This window comes from Medicago truncatula, chromosome 3 (genome assembly GCF_003473485.1).
Source record: "Medicago truncatula cultivar Jemalong A17 chromosome 3, MtrunA17r5.0-ANR, whole genome shotgun sequence".
Lineage (NCBI taxonomy): Eukaryota > Viridiplantae > Streptophyta > Magnoliopsida > Fabales > Fabaceae > Medicago > Medicago truncatula.
Window position 1 is genome coordinate 30515520 of NC_053044.1, and position 20607 is coordinate 30536126.

Consider the following 20607-nt stretch of genomic DNA (forward strand, 5'->3'; position numbering starts at 1 on the left):
GTATTGTTTTAATGGTGATTCTATGCTCATGCATGTTTTATACCTTATTGTTTTCAATAAAGAGTGATGGCATTGATCAAATGGCCAGTGATCTCGAGGGATAAGGCATCCAATGGGGAAAGGCTCTGCTAGTGCACTGTCTCCATTGACCATTGTTTTTATTCTCACTGCCTATTCTCACAAGGAGAAAATCACTACTTAGTGAAGTTTCCAGAGATAACTTGTTTAACAAGTTATCGAGTTGATTAGCGTTGATCTTAGTTAGTTTGCTTTGATCTTAGTGTTCTGGTGTTGATACCTCACCATAACTTGTTTAACAAAATATTTGCCAACTCAGCAGTTAACTGATGTTTTTAACGTCAGGGACTAAACTGATAATGGAAGTGCACATTCAAGACTAGCTATCCGTGTGGTCTATATTTCCCAGGAAGCATGATCTTTCAAAATTATATGGTTCAGAACTCTTATTGCTACATTTATGTGGTACAGAGTATTCATTCAAACTCTTTTTACACAAGAAGTTTATAGTACATATAACTCTTATTCTTTGTATTTTTTTTTTCCGGGAAGCATAATCTTTCTTCACTAGGTGTGTTAATAAGGAAGGTGAATAAATTCTTACCTGTACAAATTAACACTCATACAAGGAGTTAAACCAGTTCATATACTCATTTTTATAATTTACAAGGCTTAGAATTCAAGACATTGTCTAAGAATCAAACTTCTTACCAACTTATACCAACATAAGTTAAGCATCTTTAAAAAAAAAATCAAATTGGTTAGCCTAAAAGGTCATAAGTAACAATGTTTTGTTCAATCACAACCTAACAATTGTACAATAGACCTTCAAATCAGAAACTACAAGCTTGAATAGAAAGAAACTCAATAGCAATTGCTTATATAATTGAAGTTAAATTAGTTACTAGCAAAGCTTACCTCATTAAGACCTTTTGCAGATTGATTAAGTTTCATATCATTTGGCCAATCAAATCTATGAATTGAATCTATTGCAGAACGAGCTCCATCAAACCTTAGACCTCCAATATTCCATTAAGGGTTCACTGGTCCCCTACAAGGGTTCGCCGACCCTCTTCAAGGGCGTGCCCCTGGTCTTATACTCTGAAACCACCTTTCCCGTATTTTGGGTTTAAAGATACGGCCGAATCATCTAGAAGGATTTAACATGCATGCCTTTCAGAAAGAAACGCGATTTAGGGTTTAAGCTATTTAGGGCCTTGTAAAAAAGAGAAACAAAAACTATCATACACAATTGAAAAATATCACCCAAGAATTGCATGGAAAAAGTGAAAATGACGCAAAATCACATATTTATATACACAATGATCATAAAATGAGCAACCATATATTCTTCCATGTTCTTCAAAGTTATTATAGTGTAAATTTACTATGGTTGATTAAATAAGGTGAATGAAAGGGTGAAGCCAATTAATTAAAGAAATTTTTTTTGGTATAAGTTAATTAACAAATTTTAATAGAATAGTGAAAAATGAAAACCGATCAATTTAAGAAATTGCAATAGACGCAAATAATAAAATTAAGATAAAGTCATAAAACTAAGTTAATATATCCACCCATGCATAAAAGAGATGATAACAACAAGCTGGCATATAGATATTTTTTTTTTTTGGTATAAGTTAATCTACCATATGAAGCCATCTTCAGCTTCGGTGACTCTATAACCGACACCGGAAATCTTGCATTTGACAACAAGCCACCTATGGCTATAGGAAAACTTTATGGTTCAACCTACTTTAAATGTTCATCGGGACGCTTATTAGATGGACGATTCATCATAGATTTCATAGTAGTTTTACACATTTTTTTGCTAAATAATTTTTTATCATATTCATGAAATTGTAAATAACAAAAGTAAATAAATAAAAAGAACTCTAATATAATATATTTTACATAGTTGTTATAATTAAAATCAATAAATTTTAATGTTGGTAATTTCTGATTGAAAAGTTCACTAAGTCGTTGTCAATTTAATTGTAACTGAGGCGTATGGGTTGCCATTTTTACCGCCCTACAAAAATATCACCAAAAGTCAAGATGATGTAAAAAAGGGAGTTAATTTTGCTTATGGCGGTGCAACTGCACTTGATGTCAATTATTTCAAAGGTGGTAGAGTCATTAACTCTTTGAATATGCAATTTGATTGGTTTAAGAAGCTTAAACCCTCATCGTGTAAAACTAAAGAAGGTTTTGTCCTAACTCCCTGCATACTATTTTTGTTTGAAATAAATTGTTTTTCGTGTACATGACTAACAAAACATTTGTTTTGTTGTGAGTTCACAGAATGTGATAGCTTCTTCAAAAAATTGTTGTTTGTAGTGGGAGAGATTGGTAGAAATGACGTTTTATTCGATCTTTCTAAAACTATTACAGAACTGCGAGAGATGGTTCCCTTGATCGTTGAGTCAATTAAAAAATACCACCAATGTATGTTATACCAAATTTAAGCAATTAATTTTTTTTTGTTATCAAAATAAAATTTATAAAATGTTTACTTCATTTGTAGAGTTGGTGGAAAAATGTAATAGTCATTTATTTAATTTTGTTTCACAGGCTTTAATTGAAGAAGGAGCGGTAGAGTTGGTGGTTTTAGGGAACTTCCCAATAGGATGTACTGCTCACTTATTGTCAAATAAGATTAGTCAGAAGAAAGAAGACTATGATAAATTTGGATGTTTGATAGCATACAACTCTTTCATAAAATACTTTAATAAAAAAAACTTAAAAAATCCATAAAGACACTAAGGCATAAACACCCTCAAGCTAAGATAGTATACTTTGACGTTTACAATGATGTCAAACGTTTATACCAAGCACCAGAACAATATGGGTGTGGAGCAATTATTTTCTTTCCTGGTTTACATTGATCTATTCTTGTCAAATTTATTTGTTTCCATGCACTAACTTTATATCAATAATGCAGGTTTTACTTTGGATAACGTCGAGATTTTGAAAGCATGTTGTGGAGGAAGTGGACCATACCATTTTGATGATCTTTTTTGTGGATGGCAGAGTACAACAATTTGCTCTGATCCTTCGAAACTAATAAATTGGGATGGACCGCACTTTACTGAAGCAGCTCATAAACAAATAACTAAAGGTTTAATCGAAGGCCATTTTGCAAATCCTTCTCTAAAACCCGCTCCTTTCAAGATAGTTTAGAATTGATGATGCAAACATTAAGAAAGACTTTCTTTGATGATTTCCAAACTGATTAGACTTTATATTTTTGCTAGGAGAAGTTCAAATGTATTCTATATAATGAATAAAATTTTAATTTCAAGTTGAATTTCTTTCTATAAATTAATTAGTTTACTTTCATGTAACAAATATTCTCATTACTTTGTAAGTAAAAATATTCATTTTGATTTAGTTACTATTCTGCAGAATTTTTTTTTTAAAGATATGCTCGCTTAAGTAATAAATTATTTTAACAAACTGAGTAATAGTAAGATCTATACAAACACATGTTAACATTGGTCATCATTTTTTCATGTCATAAGGGATATTCTTCGAAGTTCTTTGTAACAAAAATATATATATAAACCTAGTTGTTTGAATATATAATTTTATGAATGAAATTTAAACAACACCAGATAGATAGGATATATGTAGACGCAAAACTAAACATTTGTGTCAAAGACTCACTTGCGATATTAAATTTATGAATTTATCATAATATTGCAAATTTATTTAGAGGTATAATTGGAAGTGAAAAAGTTATCTTAAAATCATGTATTTATACATATACATATGTATAGATAAAGAAAGAGAAATAGAATCAGTCCAATTTAGAAGAGACAATGAAACCTTTGTTGTAGGAATTTGCGTATAGATTTACATAATTTGGATCAAATGTGCAATTACATAGTACCACCTTATCAATTTCAGGGAATGTTATGAATTTAATTTGATTTTAATTAAGTTTCTAAGTTTGCTTTCATGAATGTATTAGTCCATGATATACCACAAGTTTAACCATCATATTCATCTTTTGTTCACCAAGATATATTGTATACCCTTGTTGTGGGTTGGCCTTCAATCTCGCCTCAATGCATTCTTGTGTTCATCCTCTTCATATAGGACAGAAACACCACATATTTTAAATTTTTAATTGTTGTTCTTTGTGAATTGTAACATATTGAAGAATTTAAAATTGTAGGTGTCAAATATTCAATTACGTGACTTTTTTCCTTCAAAAGTAAACTCTAAGGAATATGTTAAGGCTCAGAGGTGCATCATACTTGAATGACATAGATCCTCATTGACGGTTACGTGTATTTGAATAAGAAATTGATGATGATTTTTATGTGATGGAAGAGAGGAATAGTATTCAAGAACGTCTCAAAAAAGTCTCTTATAAAATGAAATTTCACATCAAAGAAGTGATGCATCAATCAGCATTCACAGAAGACACAATGTTGTCTCCACCTCCAAGAAAGGGTGGGGTCTACACCAAAAGAGTCATCTATGGGTCTAATCCCATCATTTCCAAAGAGGAAAAGTTCACGTATTGGCAATTTATCGCGCTCACCAATTTCAACGCCTATTATACACCCCGAATTCGGATTTAATATACATTGTCAAAGATCATGAGACTTTACACTGAAAATATTGTGAATGTTAAAGGGGATGTTAATTGTGGATATCAGGTTATAGCTAGACACATAGGTATGGATGAGGAAAATCATATATTGGTTCGTAATGTACTTATTCATGAGTTGAAAACTAATAAGCATGAATATTTGCCGATGTTTGGTTCGGAAGAGCGTTTTGAATATATCATGAATGGTTTACACCCTCCCACAAATAGTGGTGGAATTACATACATAGAGAAGTGGTTGACATTATCGGACATGGATCACATTGTTACAACTTGTTACAATAGAGTTGTTGTTCTGTTGGTTTCGTGCGAAAGAGGTTTATTTGTGACTTTTTTTCCAATCTGAGGTGCTCCACCACTTAACCCACATGCCCACATCATGTGGTTGGGCTTAATTCCAAACCACTTTATTCATGTTTATATGAAAGAAGGTTGTCCAATACCACTATTTTGTATGAAGTGGAAGAATCACAAGATTGGTGAGACTGAGAAATTGGAGTTTGCATTTTTTGATAGACAAGCTTTGTTCAAAGACTTCATGTCTACGGAGCCAAAATTGCCTAAAAAACCAATAAATCATCTCAATCAATTTATTGTGATAAAATGGAGAATTTGAAGTAAATGAAGAAGATGAAGATGACTCCCTATCACTAGCTAGTTAGATATGCTATGACGCTTTTTTGTTGGTTTTCATCCTTTTTTATGTCGATATTACACATACATATTTTTTTATGGTCGATTATGTAACACCAATTCTTGTGTCCAATATGTAACAAACATTATATAGATTATATAAATATATGACTTTTTTTTTTATGGACAAAGCATCGGCAATTTTATTCTTATTATTATTGCTCGCATTTTATAAAAATATATGTCTCTATATTAAAAAGAAAAATGTATGTGTGTGTGTCAATATATATATATATATATCTCTAATTATTGAACTATTTATTTTATCTTTCATTTGATTTTATTCTTGTACTTGTCATTCCATAAACTTTTGTGAAATAAAATATGTCTGAAGATGCACAAGTTGAAGTTGAAGTTCATGTCCGATACTCCGTCTTCAAAAGGACGATTAAGTTTTTTTTAACCCGAACTTAACAGATACTTAGTCCATCTTAGTGAAAATCAAAGAAAAACTCATGTATTGGGAAAAGGGAAAGGTTTGGTTTCTTGTTAATCTGGTAATCTATTAATTGTGTGGTCTTTGTGGAGCTCCTGAAACACTCATATTTTTTTTGGACGTTTGTGCTCTAATTGGTGGATATGGTTAAGTTCATCTCTTGAAATTGGTTTTTAGGAAAACATTATGGTCGCACTTGTTTCTCCTATGAGTAGGATCATGAACGCATATGTTGGCATCAATTGTGACTTGTGGCGGATTTGTTTTGGGGTTAGTTGACTGAAGGATTATGTTCCTACTCTTCCTTTTATTCGGTTGTGGTTGAGTTATGTGATGGGAGTTTAAATATTTATTTTGATGGTGTTTTAGTGTCGGCTCTTGTATTTTTATGGGAGATATTTGTTGTTTTTATTATCGCTTGATTTGAGTACTTCGTGTACTCTAATTTCTACTTTTTTTTTTTTAGAGAACTAATTTCTATTTATTGTTGTACAAGATTTCTCCTTTTTCTTTATAAATTATTCCATTCAAAAAAGTTTTACATCTTATCTATACTTTATGTGAAAACATTAATTAGTAGAAAAATTACCGGTGGCATTTCTGTGGCTATAATGAAATTGATATGGCTTTTTGCAACTTTTGTTAGAACTGTCAACCATAGCACGTTACACAGCCCAAACGTGGCCCCATTTTTTTTTTTTTAGAAAAAGATTGTGTTCCCTAACTTTAATAAGGAAAAATATATCCCTCAAACAAAAAAAAAATTATCACATTTAATATCACACTGGTCAATTAATATCACATTTTCAAGACTTGAAACTTTTGTTACTATCCACTAATTTATCTTTCTCATTTGTTGACTGGGTGAGGGTTTTAGTTTCATGCTGCAGCATGCAATCTCTCTCTCTCTTTCTCTCTCTCTCTCTATATATATATATATATATTCAAAGGTCTCATCAACACAATTTATCAAATTATAGCTATACTCATCATCTTCTCTAGCTTCACTAAAAAATATGGCACATTCTCCTAATTCTTATATTGCATTGGTTTTGGTCTTCCTTCTTATAGGGACCTCTTCAGCTCAACTTTCTGAGAACTTTTATTCTAAGAAATGTCCTAAAGTTTTTAAAACAGTGCAGTCTGTTGTTAAAACAGCGGTTGCCAAAGAAAATCGCATCGGAGCATCTCTCCTTCGCCTCCACTTCCACGACTGCTTTGTTGATGTAACGTACTTGCTATTCTGTCTATACATGATCTTATTTTTAGGTTTTATTTTTATCTTTCAATGTTAGATTGATTTATTGAACTAACTTTTGCATGTCAATATATTTTGTATGCATGACAAACGAAAAACTGTGTATAGGTGTGTAGTAAATGACTGTGGTATATACCCACAAAACTAATAATTCTTTCGTCCTCAAATATAGGTTCAATGCCAAATGATTAGATGCATTATTACTATTATTTTATCCTCAAATTTAACCCTAATTAATAGTATATTTTCTGGAAATATGATAAATCAATATTGAAACATCTATGCATAAAAAGGTTAAGTGACACACATGCCAACTGAAATAGTCTTTTGCTCCATCAAAAAAAGCATAGAATATTTAAAATGATTGTACAAAGATTGAGAAAAATGATTCAATTGATGATAAATGCTATTTCACTAATTCGGAAAACTAAATACATTTTACCTTTAACAATGAAAACGTTTATAAATATAAAATTCTACCTACATAGACTAGTAGTATATGCTATCGATCATTAATGACCATTTGTATGATGACGAGATATTTTCAATCACTTTTCAAGTTATTGATATTTAGAGGATTTGCCATACCAACTGCACACGTCAAACCTTGTCCCAAAAAAGATGCACACGTAAAATTACCGAAACCTAATGGCTTGAAAGGTCATATATATAACTCACTTTAATCTTTAATGATATATAGATAGATAGATACATGCATGTGGATGATGGATCCTTCCAAACTTCAAGTAATGTCTAAATTTGAGCCTTGTTTTTTTGGTTGCTTTTTTGTTAGAATTGAGCCTTGTTTTTTTGGTTGCATGTTATACACATGCACAATTATATACTACTATAATACAATATGAAAATTTTCATTATTTAAATGTTAATTTTTCATCTTTAATAACTCACTTGGGTTGGTCTCGTGGTATTGACCTAGGACTTGACAGTATGCTCTTCCTCAAGGGGTCAGGTCGAAAGTTCGAACATACTAACATAATATTAACAATACTAATAGTTCTCGTTTTAGAAGAGAACACTTATAAGACAATTTTTAATGTAATTACTTATTGTAATGCTTCTCTATAATATTTTACTATAGTTACATAATTATCATGCTGCTTGAAAAACAAAATAGGGTTGTGATGGGTCAATACTACTTGATGACACTTCATCCTTCAAAGGAGAAAAAACTGCAGGTCCTAACAACAATTCTGTGAGAGGTTATGAAGTAATTGATGCTATAAAATCTAAGGTGGAAGCAATATGCCCCGGTGTTGTCTCATGTGCTGATATAGTGGCCATTACTGCTCGTGATTCTGTTGTGATTGTAAGTTCTTCAAAACCAATCTACTAACACTCAATTAGGGTTAGATTATACTTTTAGTACTTTAACTTGATTTTCAGTTTCAATAAGTCATTTTTTGTGTAATACATTCAACATCATGTTTCCACAATTTTGTGCAAATATGACCGATGCTACTGTAATTATGGTTGTAGACTGCAATTTAAAACCATGATATGGAGTGCAAAAGGTGTAAATAATTAGTGAAGAGAGATTCAAATTTTATATAAGTCTAATATGCATGTTGCAAAAAATACATGTGGTTACCAGTAGTTTTACATCTTCGTCATTAATCGGAGATCAAATGACTCAGATTATCCTACATTCAAACTAATTATGAATGATTACGGCTGTGGATTTAAGATCTGACGGCTTGAATATGTAACTGCGTCCTTGAGTCGTAGCACGGAATGAAAATCCCTATATCAAAGGTGCCACTAACCAAAATCGAAAAAGTTGTAGAAGAAAGTCATCAACAAATCAAATTAGGTCATCATTATTACCATTTGAGAATATGAGACTAATCTCTTAGCCAAACAAACACAAAGGATTAAATTAAATTCAAAATGAAATTAAATGACCAAAAGAGTAATGCTACCCTTTCCATTAAACACTATCGATAAAATCAAAATTAGTGATAGAAAAAATAAAATCCCTCACAAATTCTTTAGTCGCAAAATTTAGTGACGGAATTAAAGAGGGATTTCACGTTTTTCCTCTCTAAATTTCCCTCACTAATTTTTGTTTTTTTATTTGTGAAATAATGGTCCATAATATATTTATTTTGTTTTCTCATAATATATTTAATTGTATTTTGTAGCTTGGAGGTCCATTTTGGAAGGTAAAAGTTGGGAGAAGAGATTCAAAGACAGCTAATTTCACTGCTGCAAACACTGGGGTGATTCCAGCTCCTACATCTAACCTAACTACCCTTATCTCAACTTTTAAAGCTCAAGGACTTTCTGTCAAGGACATGGTTGCTTTATCTGGTATTATTTCAATTTTTGAATATTTCTCACCTTTTCCTTCCATTATTTGTAAATTATAACAATTATTAATCTTTTTGTCTCTTTAGGAGGGAGACACGACTTAGTTATGGTTTTGCATGTAACAACTGTTTTTTAACCAACTAATAATCAAGGATGTGACATTTAAACAACTAAATATTTTATTTTATTTATGAAGGAAATCAACTACATATCTTTATTTTATTTATGAAGGAAAACAACTACATAATTGTCATATGGCGTAAACGTCTATTATTAAAGTCTAAAGTCAGGTCAATTCATAAATAGCTTAAAGCCATGCAATGCAATTAAGAAAAAAAGAAATGAAAATTGTGTTTAACCAATTGAGATGATGAGTTCATCTTCCATAATGATTTCTATGATTGGAAAATAAAGAAAACCAACTACCATTAACAACCATTTTTATTTCAAATACTTTTTTTTGAACAAGTTTTTATTTCAAATACTAGAAGAAAAAAAACTAACAATTTTCAACAAAAAATGAAAACAAAAAGAAAAAATAACTAGAAAGCAATTGTATAAATAAAAAAAATATTAGCCAACAAGATTTATCCAGGTAGCTAAGTGTCCGTAATTTTTTGGGATAAAACAGTTGATCAGATTTTTGGTTTACCCAAAAAAACATATTCCAACCTTGTCATTTGAAAATTCTATGAATCTTTAACGGTGAACACAGAAAATTCTATGAATCTTTAACTGTGAACACAATAGTATATCCACGTAGATAAAACAATATTATTTAAAGTAATATGTTTAAGCATTGGAAATTGTATAGTTATGACTTTTACATATGTTTGACTTGTATTTTTAAGACAAAGTTTCTTTTTGTGTGTTCCTTAAACAATGTCCTTAGAACACTTGTTAACAAGACCCTATATTTTTACTGATAAGATGAAGAAGAAAACCCTACAAAAAAGGGACATTATTGAATGAGTCTATTCATGATATTTTATGTGGTTAATTTCAGGAGCTCACACAATAGGGAGAGCAAGGTGTACAAGTTTCAGAGGCCACATATACAACGATAGCAACATTGACAGTACATTTGCAAAGATAAGGCAAAAGAACTGCCCTAGAACAACTGGCTCAGGAGACAACAATCTAGCAAATCTAGACTTGAGAACTCCAACTCATTTTGACAACAATTACTACAAGAATCTCATTATCAAAAGAGGACTACTTCATTCTGATCAAGTACTCTTCAATGGTGGAACCACTGATTCACTTGTTAAAACTTATAGCCAGAATGGAAAGGTTTTTGATTCTGATTTTGTAGCTGCAATGATTAAGATGGGAGATAATAAGCCTTTAACTGGGAAACAAGGGGAGATTAGGAAGAATTGTAGGAGGTTGAATTAGAAGGGATAAGTGATTTTATATGTTACAAAAATTATGTATTTTTGTTCAGTTCTTCAATTTAAAATATAGTGGTATAATCATGTTATGTTATGAAATAAATTATCATCACAAGGGTTGATGTATTATGGATATGTATAAAGTGGAAGGCACCTTGATTTGCTTTTGCAAAATTGTAAGTTCACTTAAACCTAAAAGTTTGATCAGTGTGTGACTAAAGATTTGAAGTGTTTATAACATTTACTTTATGAGTTTAATGATCCTATAATACTGTCGGTGTAAAACTATGAGAGGCCACCACTTTTCCATATCATACTTAATAATCATACAAAAGTAAGATGATGTAGCAAAATAGTGTTTTTTAGTGTTTGATGATGATTTTCTTATCAAATAAGTATGTGTTGGAACTAACTAAAAGGAACTAATTAAAGTTTGATTTTCTAATTGTCAATGATCACTTGGCTGTGTTTGGCTTGCAAAAATACCAAAGGAGAGGGCGGGAGGGTGTGAAGTGAAATAAATATTAATTTCATTCATTTCAATTTTTGCACAGCCAAACAATAAAACGCACCTGTTTTAACTAACTTTCTTTTTATCTTGTCCTGCTATCAATTGATTATATATAATCATCTCATTTTCAACTTGCTTTATTTTCTTTCACTTCCTTTCCTCGCTATTTTCAAAACCAAACAGAGTATTGATGTACACAAAATTCGCTTCGGTGGCTACGTCTACTTCAAATGAGATCTTATTAAGCCATCCGTAGGAACGATTGGTATGACTGTATGACCTCTATTGCTTGGTTACCATACACACAGGAACTAAAAAGCAACAATCAAGGATTTAATGAAACTGAAACAAATGAAGAGTATTGATATGACTTAACTTACAAAAGTTCAAATTGTACAACTAAATTTATCAAACCTATGAATCCGTTGAACAACAAAAACCCTAGGCAGAAAGGGTGGATGAGGACACATCAGCAGGTAACAATCTCTTTTATAGGTTCTGTTTCTGTTTCGTCGCAACAAAAGCATTTTGTAACAGTAAAACTATCATGTCATAGAGATACAACAAAGTTTTACGTTGCTTATTGAGGCCTGACACAACCCTCACCTTTTACCCGGACTTGGGACTGGCTAGGCAGGACTTTGTAACAGCAAACTATAATGAAGTTAAATCATTGTGGGGAAAAAGAAAAATAGGACACCAAGAAATGTGTCTACATTTTTTATCATGTACCACTTCATGTCATGCTTTCTACGGCATGGGTTGCCTTGCCTACTTCTAAATCATCCGTACAATTGAAAGAGACAATTCGGACATAACTAAATAAACCAAATAATTTTATTGATCAACAACCATCATATCCTAGCACCGGAAGAAAAACTAGACATTTTTTTCGTTACAACAAATGCTAGACTTACATGTATAATTCTTACAATTAAATGTTTTTCATAAGAGGACACAATCAATCCTCCATAAATATTTTCTCCCCTTTACAATCAAGCAAAAACAATACAAAAGACATTTACACATTATTTGCACCATGTAATGTATAAATTAGAGACGTTCTATAGGGGTTAATTCAAAACCTTTGGATACCACCAGCGGCTACATATTCAATATCAGCCCCTCCCAGAATTCCCATGTCTTTGACTTCTAAATTGATTAAGGAGAGCTTGGGCCTAAATATAGAACAAAAACCATCACCATTTTTGTAAGAATGGAAACATAAAAAAGGCAACTAAAATATGAAACTATAAAGAAAGAACCGCACCTTTTCTTTGGCCCTTGGTGTGCCTGACTGTGACAAAGCTACTAATGGTGGTACGGCTCCGTGTTGTAGCACCATGCTTAAGAATCTATTACTGTGTAAGCAAAGATGTAGAAGAGCTGCTGCTGCATTCTCCTTTCCTCTAGCAGAACCCAACTCAACAACCTCCACTAGGACAGGAATCCCACCTTCCTGACCAATTGCAATTCTTCCTTCTGGAATTGTGGCAAGATTTGCTAAGACAGCAACAGCCTTGTCAACCATTCCTGCCGCTGGGTCCATCAACTCCACGAGGTGCTTCACGGCACCAGCTTGCACAATCCGATTCTTGTTCTCGTGAAATATTGACAAATTAAACAAAGCAGTGGCAGCATCTTTTTTTCCCCTTGGAGTTCCATTCCCTAATAAATCTACAAGTGGCCTAATTGCCCCAGACCTCCCTATGTTAACCTTGTTTTCCTCAATCACGGACAAGCTGAAAAGAGTGGCCGCTGAATTCTCCTTGGCTTCTGGGCTCCCGTGCTCAAGAACATGTATCAGAGGTTCAATTGCACCGGCATTTGCAATTGCAGTTTTGTTGTTGTCATTGATTGATAAGTTGAGAAGTGCTGTAACAGCATTTTCCTGGACCCTTGAATCAGCTGATTGAAGTAAGTCAACTAATATGTTAATGGCTCCACAATTTGCAATTGCAATTCGATTATCCATATTGTGCTTAGCAAGAAGGCGGATTTCTGAAGTTGCCTCTCTCTGAATATCGAGATCAATACTCCTCAAGCCCTCGACTAAACTCCGAACCTGTGCCTCAATACCAGAAAGATCAACTCTTGGTTCAATAGCAGAAGAAGATATTATCCTAGGAACAAGCCTTTCTGATGGCCTCCTCCATATAGCTTGGCTTCGAGACCTTGCCTCCATCAATCGGGGTGGGAACTCAGGTTCTCTCTGCATAGATGGCATGGGAGCAGAACCAGAAGCATCTGATACTGGATTTAATTCGCCAGAAGTATCTCTACTGTAGCCTGGACTTGTTGACAGCTGAGAAGCATTGCTGTCATCACCTTGTGTTTCTTGAAAATTTGCATCAGAAAATGCACCAGAATCAGATACAGCTCTAACATGGTTTTGAGATAGTTCGGAGCTGAAGGCACCAGAAGATTCCCTTCTAGATGGTGATATTGATGGTTGGCCCATTGAATCTATACTGCTTTCATCTGAACTAGCAGACCTATCATCTATACCTGTGGGTGATGTTCTAGCAGCATCCATATACTGCCCATTAACTATGCCACTCAAGGAACCTTCTGAAATTGAACGCGGGTGCAAAGGTGATGTTCCCTCTCGCTGGATACCACCAGAAGAAGGTATGTTATTACCTGGTGAATTAAAAGAACGAGATCGAGCCGACTCCGGTGAGGATGGCAGATTGCTCCTGGAATGAGGGAAAACAGGAGATTCCCTGGTTGTACCAGACTCCATATACCCATGAAGGATAGACGCTTGGTTTAAGGTTGTGGACTTTATAGGATCAACCAGCTTCACATTGTTTGATTCACACCAGTTTGCAATTAGTGCCTTTACAGTGTAGTTAGGTATTAGGTTGGTGTGCGCCAAAGTCTGATGTGTCTTTGGACAAACAGTAAGACCAAGATCAATCCAGTTTTTGATAAACGCCCGCTCATAGGTTTGCCCTGAGGCAACGATCACTGGATCAGTCATCAACTCCAAAGAAAGTGGACAACAAAAGTCAGGGGGTACTGGAACTGGACTGTTACTCTGAGATTGCTTAAGCAGAACAAGGCGCTCATGCATACGAGTTACAACAGCAATCATTTGATCAATGTATTCAGCTTCTGCCGTCTTTTCAGTCTGTTCAGCATTCTCCTTCAACTTTTCTAGGGCCACAGCCTCAATCAGAACCTCCTCGTTAGATTTTAGGCCCAGGCTATCAGCAATTTTTTCCAGGACCTCTGAACTGGGCCCTGCATCATCTAGTTGTTCCATAATAGCTTCCTTAATTACAGATGAGGTTTCTTCAAGTCCCAAAAGCTTAAGTTTCTGAACACAGTGCTGCAATTTAAAATTTGTACCAAACATACTAAGTTTATTTCATATAATGAATATATAAATCCAATTGAACCGGGAATCTTAAATTTCTAAGTAGATTAATAGAATAGAATATGTTACCTCCAAATGTTCAGAATTGACTTCATCATTCGGAAATTGTTTTGAAGCCTTCAGCTGCTGCAAGACCTTGAGACTTGAAGTCCAAATCCTAGATATCAAGGGATCAACTTGCATAACCTAGTCATCAAAAACAGTAAGTAGTCAGAAATTGAAATGCATTTAATATGCAAGCACAGTAAAAAGAACCATGTTCTGCTTCTGCAGATGGCAAACCAACTCAAGCAAAGATACTTGCACATTGCTCACTTTTAACCTAATCGCATCTCGTGATGGAGAGGAGAAGAAGGAAATGGCAACAATTTTGGAAGGAATTATTTATGGCAATCAATTATCCTGGAAAAAAGGGTTATGCTATACAAACAACGTTTTTACACACAAACTCGACTATTTCTATATTATTAGATTTAGCTCTACATCTGTACCGTAAACTTTTCTATGACTCAACAAGCAACCCAATGACTCTGCACACTCATTATCTCTTTAAGAAGTCCATATATCATTATCTCTCAGAAGTATCCCCCCATTATCGACATGATGAATTCCACACATTTGAATATTCAAATCCCGAATCCAGCCATCACCCATGACCAAATAGGGTACACTGGCGAGAGCTCTGGGAAAGGGAAATCAAGTGGAATTCACTCATCGCTGTCACCGAATCCCAAAGTGACGAGGCTGCAAGACAATGCTGTTGGAAATTCCGCCTTAATTGCGGTCCGCCCCTAGTCGCCTAAATTGCGACCTTTGGTTAGCCGTAATTGCAGCCTCCAACACCTTCATCGTGTTGGCTTTGAGGGGGTGGATTTAGTCCCACATCGGATAGATAGCACTCTTGAGAAGAGTTTATAAAGAGGAGGCACTCCTCACCTTACAAGCCGGTTTTGTAAGGATAACTTATGCCCCAAATTTCAACAAATGCTATGGACAAATTTCATCTATCAGTCAAGAAAGTTTAGCTGCCAATGTTTTCCAGTGAGGATCCAGGCGGAAGGATGGCGAGGGCGGAAGTATATTTTCGTTTCAAGATACTCGTCCAGAAATTAAGGTCGATTTGTCACAGCTTTCTGTTGATGGTTCAACCATTCCATTTTTCAAAGCTTTGATGGAGGAAAATGAGGGACTCACTTGGGAGGGGTTGAAATATGCTTTGTTGGAATGTTACGGTGTAGTGTGCGATGGAAATGTGTTTGAACAACTAGCCTCTCATCAACAAGAGGGCAGCCTCTCTTCAACAAGAGGGCAATGTGGAGGATTTCATGGAAGATTTTGAGCGCCTTACTTCCCAAGTACCTCGTCTGTCTGATGAACAATTTCTCGGGTACTTTAACCATGGGTTGAAACAAGGAATTTGGGACGTGTCCGAAGCTTATCACACTAGGTCTGGTATCACGACATCGACTACTGAATTTGGCAAAAGCAGTGGACCGCGAGTTTGATGAAAAGTCAAGCTATGGAGTCTCAAGGGAACCAAATTATGGCAGGGGGAGGTCACAACCGAGGGGAATCCACAAACCGGGAGGTTCGAACCACAATGGTCTATGTTAAAGATGGGAAGGATCACTGGGATCGTGGTGGAGCTCTTTTCTTTTTTTCAGGGATCTTAAAAAGATAGAGATACACATTTTCGAAGAGAACAGAATGACCAAGCAAAGTACAATAGAAATGAGATCATGATAGAATACAGACCACTATTAAAAAACTGCAGTCTCAATGTAACAAGCATGCTATCATGTTGTCGTAACCACCACCAACACATAGTCCGCATCTCTATTTTTACCTCTAAACAAAATTACCATCATCGCGTCTTTTAAATCAGAAGGGTCCTGAAGGACCTGAACCTTTAATTCTTCGAAAGTAAAATTTTCAATTAAAAAAAAAAACTTGAAAAAAACAGTTACAATATAGGTGCGCACAGCAAACAAAACCAGCATTTATCAAGCAGAAAGTGAAACACAATGAAGTACTGCTGAAAGGAAGGTTGTGAAACACAGAGACATAATATAACATAACATAATAAACCAATGTTATCATAGTCGTGTTCCTCTATAGTATTTAAGACAGCAGTATACAGCATGATTTCCTAGCAAACCACAACACGAAAATATTGAAGACATTTATCCTAAAACTTATTATGTACATGGTCATATTATAGACAAGGATAACCGCATAAGCTCAGATCGTTTTATATAAAATTAACAACAAAGGTAAGTATGTCCTCCAAAAGTTAAGAAATTATGAGACTTACAAAATAAACTTTGCTAGACAATAGGTGCCAATTCTCAACATACTCCTTTACTTCATCAACAGCATGACCAAGTTCTTCGAATGTCATACTGAGCACTTCATCGGACGTTGGCTCGGAATTAGCAAAAGTATCAATGATCGGCTTCAACAACTTAAGTATCACTTCAGTCTTCTGGTAATATTTTGAGACTGTTTCTGAGTTCATGTTTCCAGAAAATGATGAATGCAAAAATGAGGATATGCTGTCAACAAGCATTTTCAACATCATAACACATCAAGAAAATAGTAGTAACCAACCTGCACATAGATCCAACGAAGAAGTAAAATATCAATCAACCTATGGGTATGATAGCGTGCAATATGGTTCCACTAAAGTGAATTCATTGCTTTAAAGGAAAGCCATTAAATGTCTAGATTGCCAATAGCTCCGCTCCGTTAAGCATTGGGATCGCGTCTGGCCGCTACTGTGAGGCCGGCCAGATGCAAGTGGAGCACCGGAGTTCGCAGAAGTGCAGTGCAAACTTCTTATTGCTAACGATAAATATTTCATATATTTGGAGTTATTTTAGCTAAATTCAAAGTACCTACGTGTTTATAGTATTAAGTCAACCAAGGTTTCAAAAAAAGGACCGGTACCGGGATGGATTGCGGCCGTTACAAAACGGTACAGTACAGCAGCCACCGTGACCGTTTTTGGACCTTTTCACGCCGAGAACAAAAATCACAGGAAAATTCAGAAATTTTGAACAGGAGAAAAGGAATCGAATCTCATATTAAAAAAAAGCACAAGAATACAAGGAATCTGAATCTTATCTTTTTTACACACATCAATTACTTACTTCTCTTCCTTCTTCCGATTTGCGATTCTGGTGTTGCCGTTTCTTGCTTCACTCTCTTTCTTCAGGTTTGCGATTTCAGTTTGTTCCTGCTGCTTGCCGTTTGCGATTTTCTTGTGTTTTTTTTTTTTTTGACTGAATAACACACGTAATTAAAAAAAAATAAAAAATGCTCATTCCTACGAAATAGTTTCTAAGAATTCCACGAATGACGTGTGTATCCTACGTGGATAAAACTGTATAAGTCAACATTTATGACACACGGTTACCAAACGTAAACAACCTCTTCTTCTTTTGTTCTCTAGCTGTCTTTTTCCCATGCTTTTCTGCAGCTCTTACCACCATAAATATGGTTCTGTTCTTGCAAGATCCATCACAAAATAGAGGTAGTTTTAGATTCTATATTGATTTCCTTCCAATTCTCAAAATTAAAGACCTTTGTTGTTGATCAAAGGGCTCGGTTCAAACGAGGATAGGTTTATGGTGGATACCTAGGCACCCAGAGACGAGGAAGGACGTAGGAGGTGGAATCATTAGTGAAGATATCCGCGCATCGTAAATCCGATCAATAGGTTGCAATCAGATAAAGGATAAGTTACATATTTGAGGAAGAATACGAATGGGATTCCACTGCACATTCATAGGGCGTTAGGGAGGTTTCAAGCTGGATCTGAATTCATTCACGCTCCCTACTGCCGAGAGACGGAAAGTCGTTGATGCGCTTCCGGAACTATTGGAATGAGAGCTCCTCACGCCTGGACTGCTGAACTTTCTTCTTTAGATTCACAACTCCGCATCAAGAAAGTCTCACCCGTACTTTCTTGTTCCATCACTTTGAGTTAGTTGAAAGTCCTTCTCAATCAGGCCATCTGGGTCATCCACTGCTCTTTCTCTCACTCCGGACCGATCTGTCAATGAAGCAGACAAAAGCGGCAAAAGAGTCGACTTGCCCCCACTAAGCGTCTGAGACGATCCGGTAAACAACACTGGACTGACCGGAAAGCTGCCTTGTTGATTAAAGGACCCGGCCCGGATATCAATGACTCAAGTCTGTTCCAGCCCGAAAGAAAGAGTGAGAGAGAATCTCACAGAAAAAAGGAAGAGAGTGAAGTCACTTGTTTCAGTCGTAGAGACCGAGGATAGTTTGTAGTGGAAATTCTCCCTCGTCAGGCCGGCAGAACCTGTCTTCTTATCTGATTTTCTTCAGGGTTTATTCACCCTGGTTCCGTTTTCCTCCACAAGTCGAGTCATACTGCTATTTCTGTATTCCTCTGGTTCTGCCCTTCAAGTCGTATCACTGTATATGTTTAATGTTGCATCACTGAGTGTTCTTTCTCTTTATTAGTTTATTGTCTTGTTCCTCATATAGAAACCTAATAGTTCCTTGGTAATAACAATTAAAATAGTCGGAAACTTCTTAATCTTTTAATTGACAACAATTAAAATCATGGTACAATACATACATGTCACAACCAATCCTAGTATAAATGTTTATTCATAAAAGAAAATGAGATCAAATAATTAGTAAATGTCAATTAGTCGGTTGGAGCATGTAAATGGTAAATGCACATTGAGAAGTAAATTAGAAAGGTTTACTTAATTGATTAATACATCAATCTAAAAGTTTCACGTTCACTACAACCTAAAAGTCTCATGTTCACTACACTTTGAAAGAAAACTTACATTTAGGGTTGAATGTTCTGTACGACTGAGTTGAATGTTCTGTACGACTGAGTTGAATTGATACAGAAAGAGGAAATGTTTGATTTTGAAGAAGGTGTTTGAGTTTTTGCTTTTTTTAGAGGTTTTAATTAGAAAAATGCTTAATGACACGACATCCATACAAGCACGAAATGGGAACGACACATTACAGACCGTTGGATGAGTTTTTTTTTCCTTTTATTCATTATTCTCTCTTTCCCATGTTTTATATTTGCTAGGGCCAGAGACTTGTCGTGCTACATTCGAGGGCTTTTATTTAATTAATTATTCTTCGAATTTAAATGTCTTCGTTTTTGTTTATTTTTTTATTGTTGTTGAATGAAAGGGAAAATGTCTTGAAATTTCTCTTTAGTCAATCAATGATCATAGACTTCTTCAACTACGTTTTCTTCTGTCAAAAGAAAAAAAAAAAAACACTACGTTTTCTTATTTTATCTTTTTTATCACTTTTTTTTTTTTTTAATTTTTATTGTTTTTTTCACGTCATTTTTCATCAAATAAAATTTGAATTATTACGTAAGAACTAGAGCATTAACACTAAAAAAAAAACTCAATTCCAATTTATGGATTTTGTGTAACACTTAAGTGTGTCGATTGCTTGGATAAAAAATGTCGCACCATCGACGAATAAGTCATATTTCAGAAAATGGCTTAAAACTGATATGTGGATAAAAGAATTTGATAGAAAAATGAAATTTAAATAGAGGACTAAAAATCTGTTTTATTTTTTTTTAAATAAAATAGGGCCAAGATTAAAAAAAATTAAATAATGGATCAAAAGATTTATTTAAAAAAATAAATAAATTATACACACACACAGAATATTACACATGAGTAGAAGATAAGCGGGTGACAAGTTGCGCATCATTAGGTCTTTTTAGATGGCAAAATTAATCCATGTAAACACAAAATTAGTAGATCTAGAAAAGATAATATTGTTATGCATTATCTTTTTAACTCTACACTCTACGTAGAATGTCAACATCATCTTATGTTAGAAAGCAAAAGTGTGTTTTTTCACTTTGTTTGATGCATGTTTAAAGGTTGTCTATCACATAAATGTATTTAAGTTTAATAATAACAACAACA

General features: G+C 34.3%; 2 protein-coding genes and 1 pseudogene across 5 annotated transcripts; 2 read left to right on the top strand and 1 right to left on the bottom strand.

The window, feature by feature from the left end:
* Positions 1-66: 66 nt before the first annotated feature.
* Positions 67-3206, top strand: LOC25491017 (GDSL esterase/lipase At5g45910-like; annotated as a pseudogene).
* A 3521-nt stretch (positions 3207-6727) lies between these two features.
* On the top strand, positions 6728-10991 carry LOC25491018 (peroxidase 4). Its single transcript, XM_013604932.3, has 4 exons — positions 6728-6994; positions 8162-8353; positions 9189-9357; positions 10364-10991. The coding sequence occupies exons 1-4, from the start codon at positions 6785-6787 to the stop codon at positions 10753-10755; spliced, it is 963 nt and encodes a 320-aa protein (XP_013460386.1). The 5' UTR covers positions 6728-6784; the 3' UTR covers positions 10756-10991.
* Positions 10992-12077: 1086 nt separating this feature from the next.
* LOC25491020 (U-box domain-containing protein 4) lies at positions 12078-17956 on the bottom strand. 4 transcript variants are annotated; one of them, XM_024778493.2, is made up of 6 exons: positions 17800-17953; positions 17597-17659; positions 16962-17257; positions 14717-14833; positions 12533-14599; positions 12078-12440 (listed from the first exon to the last, which is right to left on the bottom strand). In XM_024778493.2, the coding sequence occupies exons 3-6, from the start codon at positions 17226-17228 to the stop codon at positions 12381-12383; spliced, it is 2511 nt and encodes an 836-aa protein (XP_024634261.1). In that variant the 5' UTR covers positions 17229-17257; positions 17597-17659; positions 17800-17953; the 3' UTR covers positions 12078-12380. The 4 variants fall into 4 exon arrangements, with proteins under 4 accessions (XP_024634261.1, XP_024634262.1, XP_013460388.1 ...); XM_024778494.2 differs by having other exon boundaries at positions 17549-17659; XM_013604934.2 differs by lacking the exon at positions 17597-17659 and having other exon boundaries at positions 17800-17956.
* Between the last annotated feature and the right edge of the window lie 2651 nt (positions 17957-20607).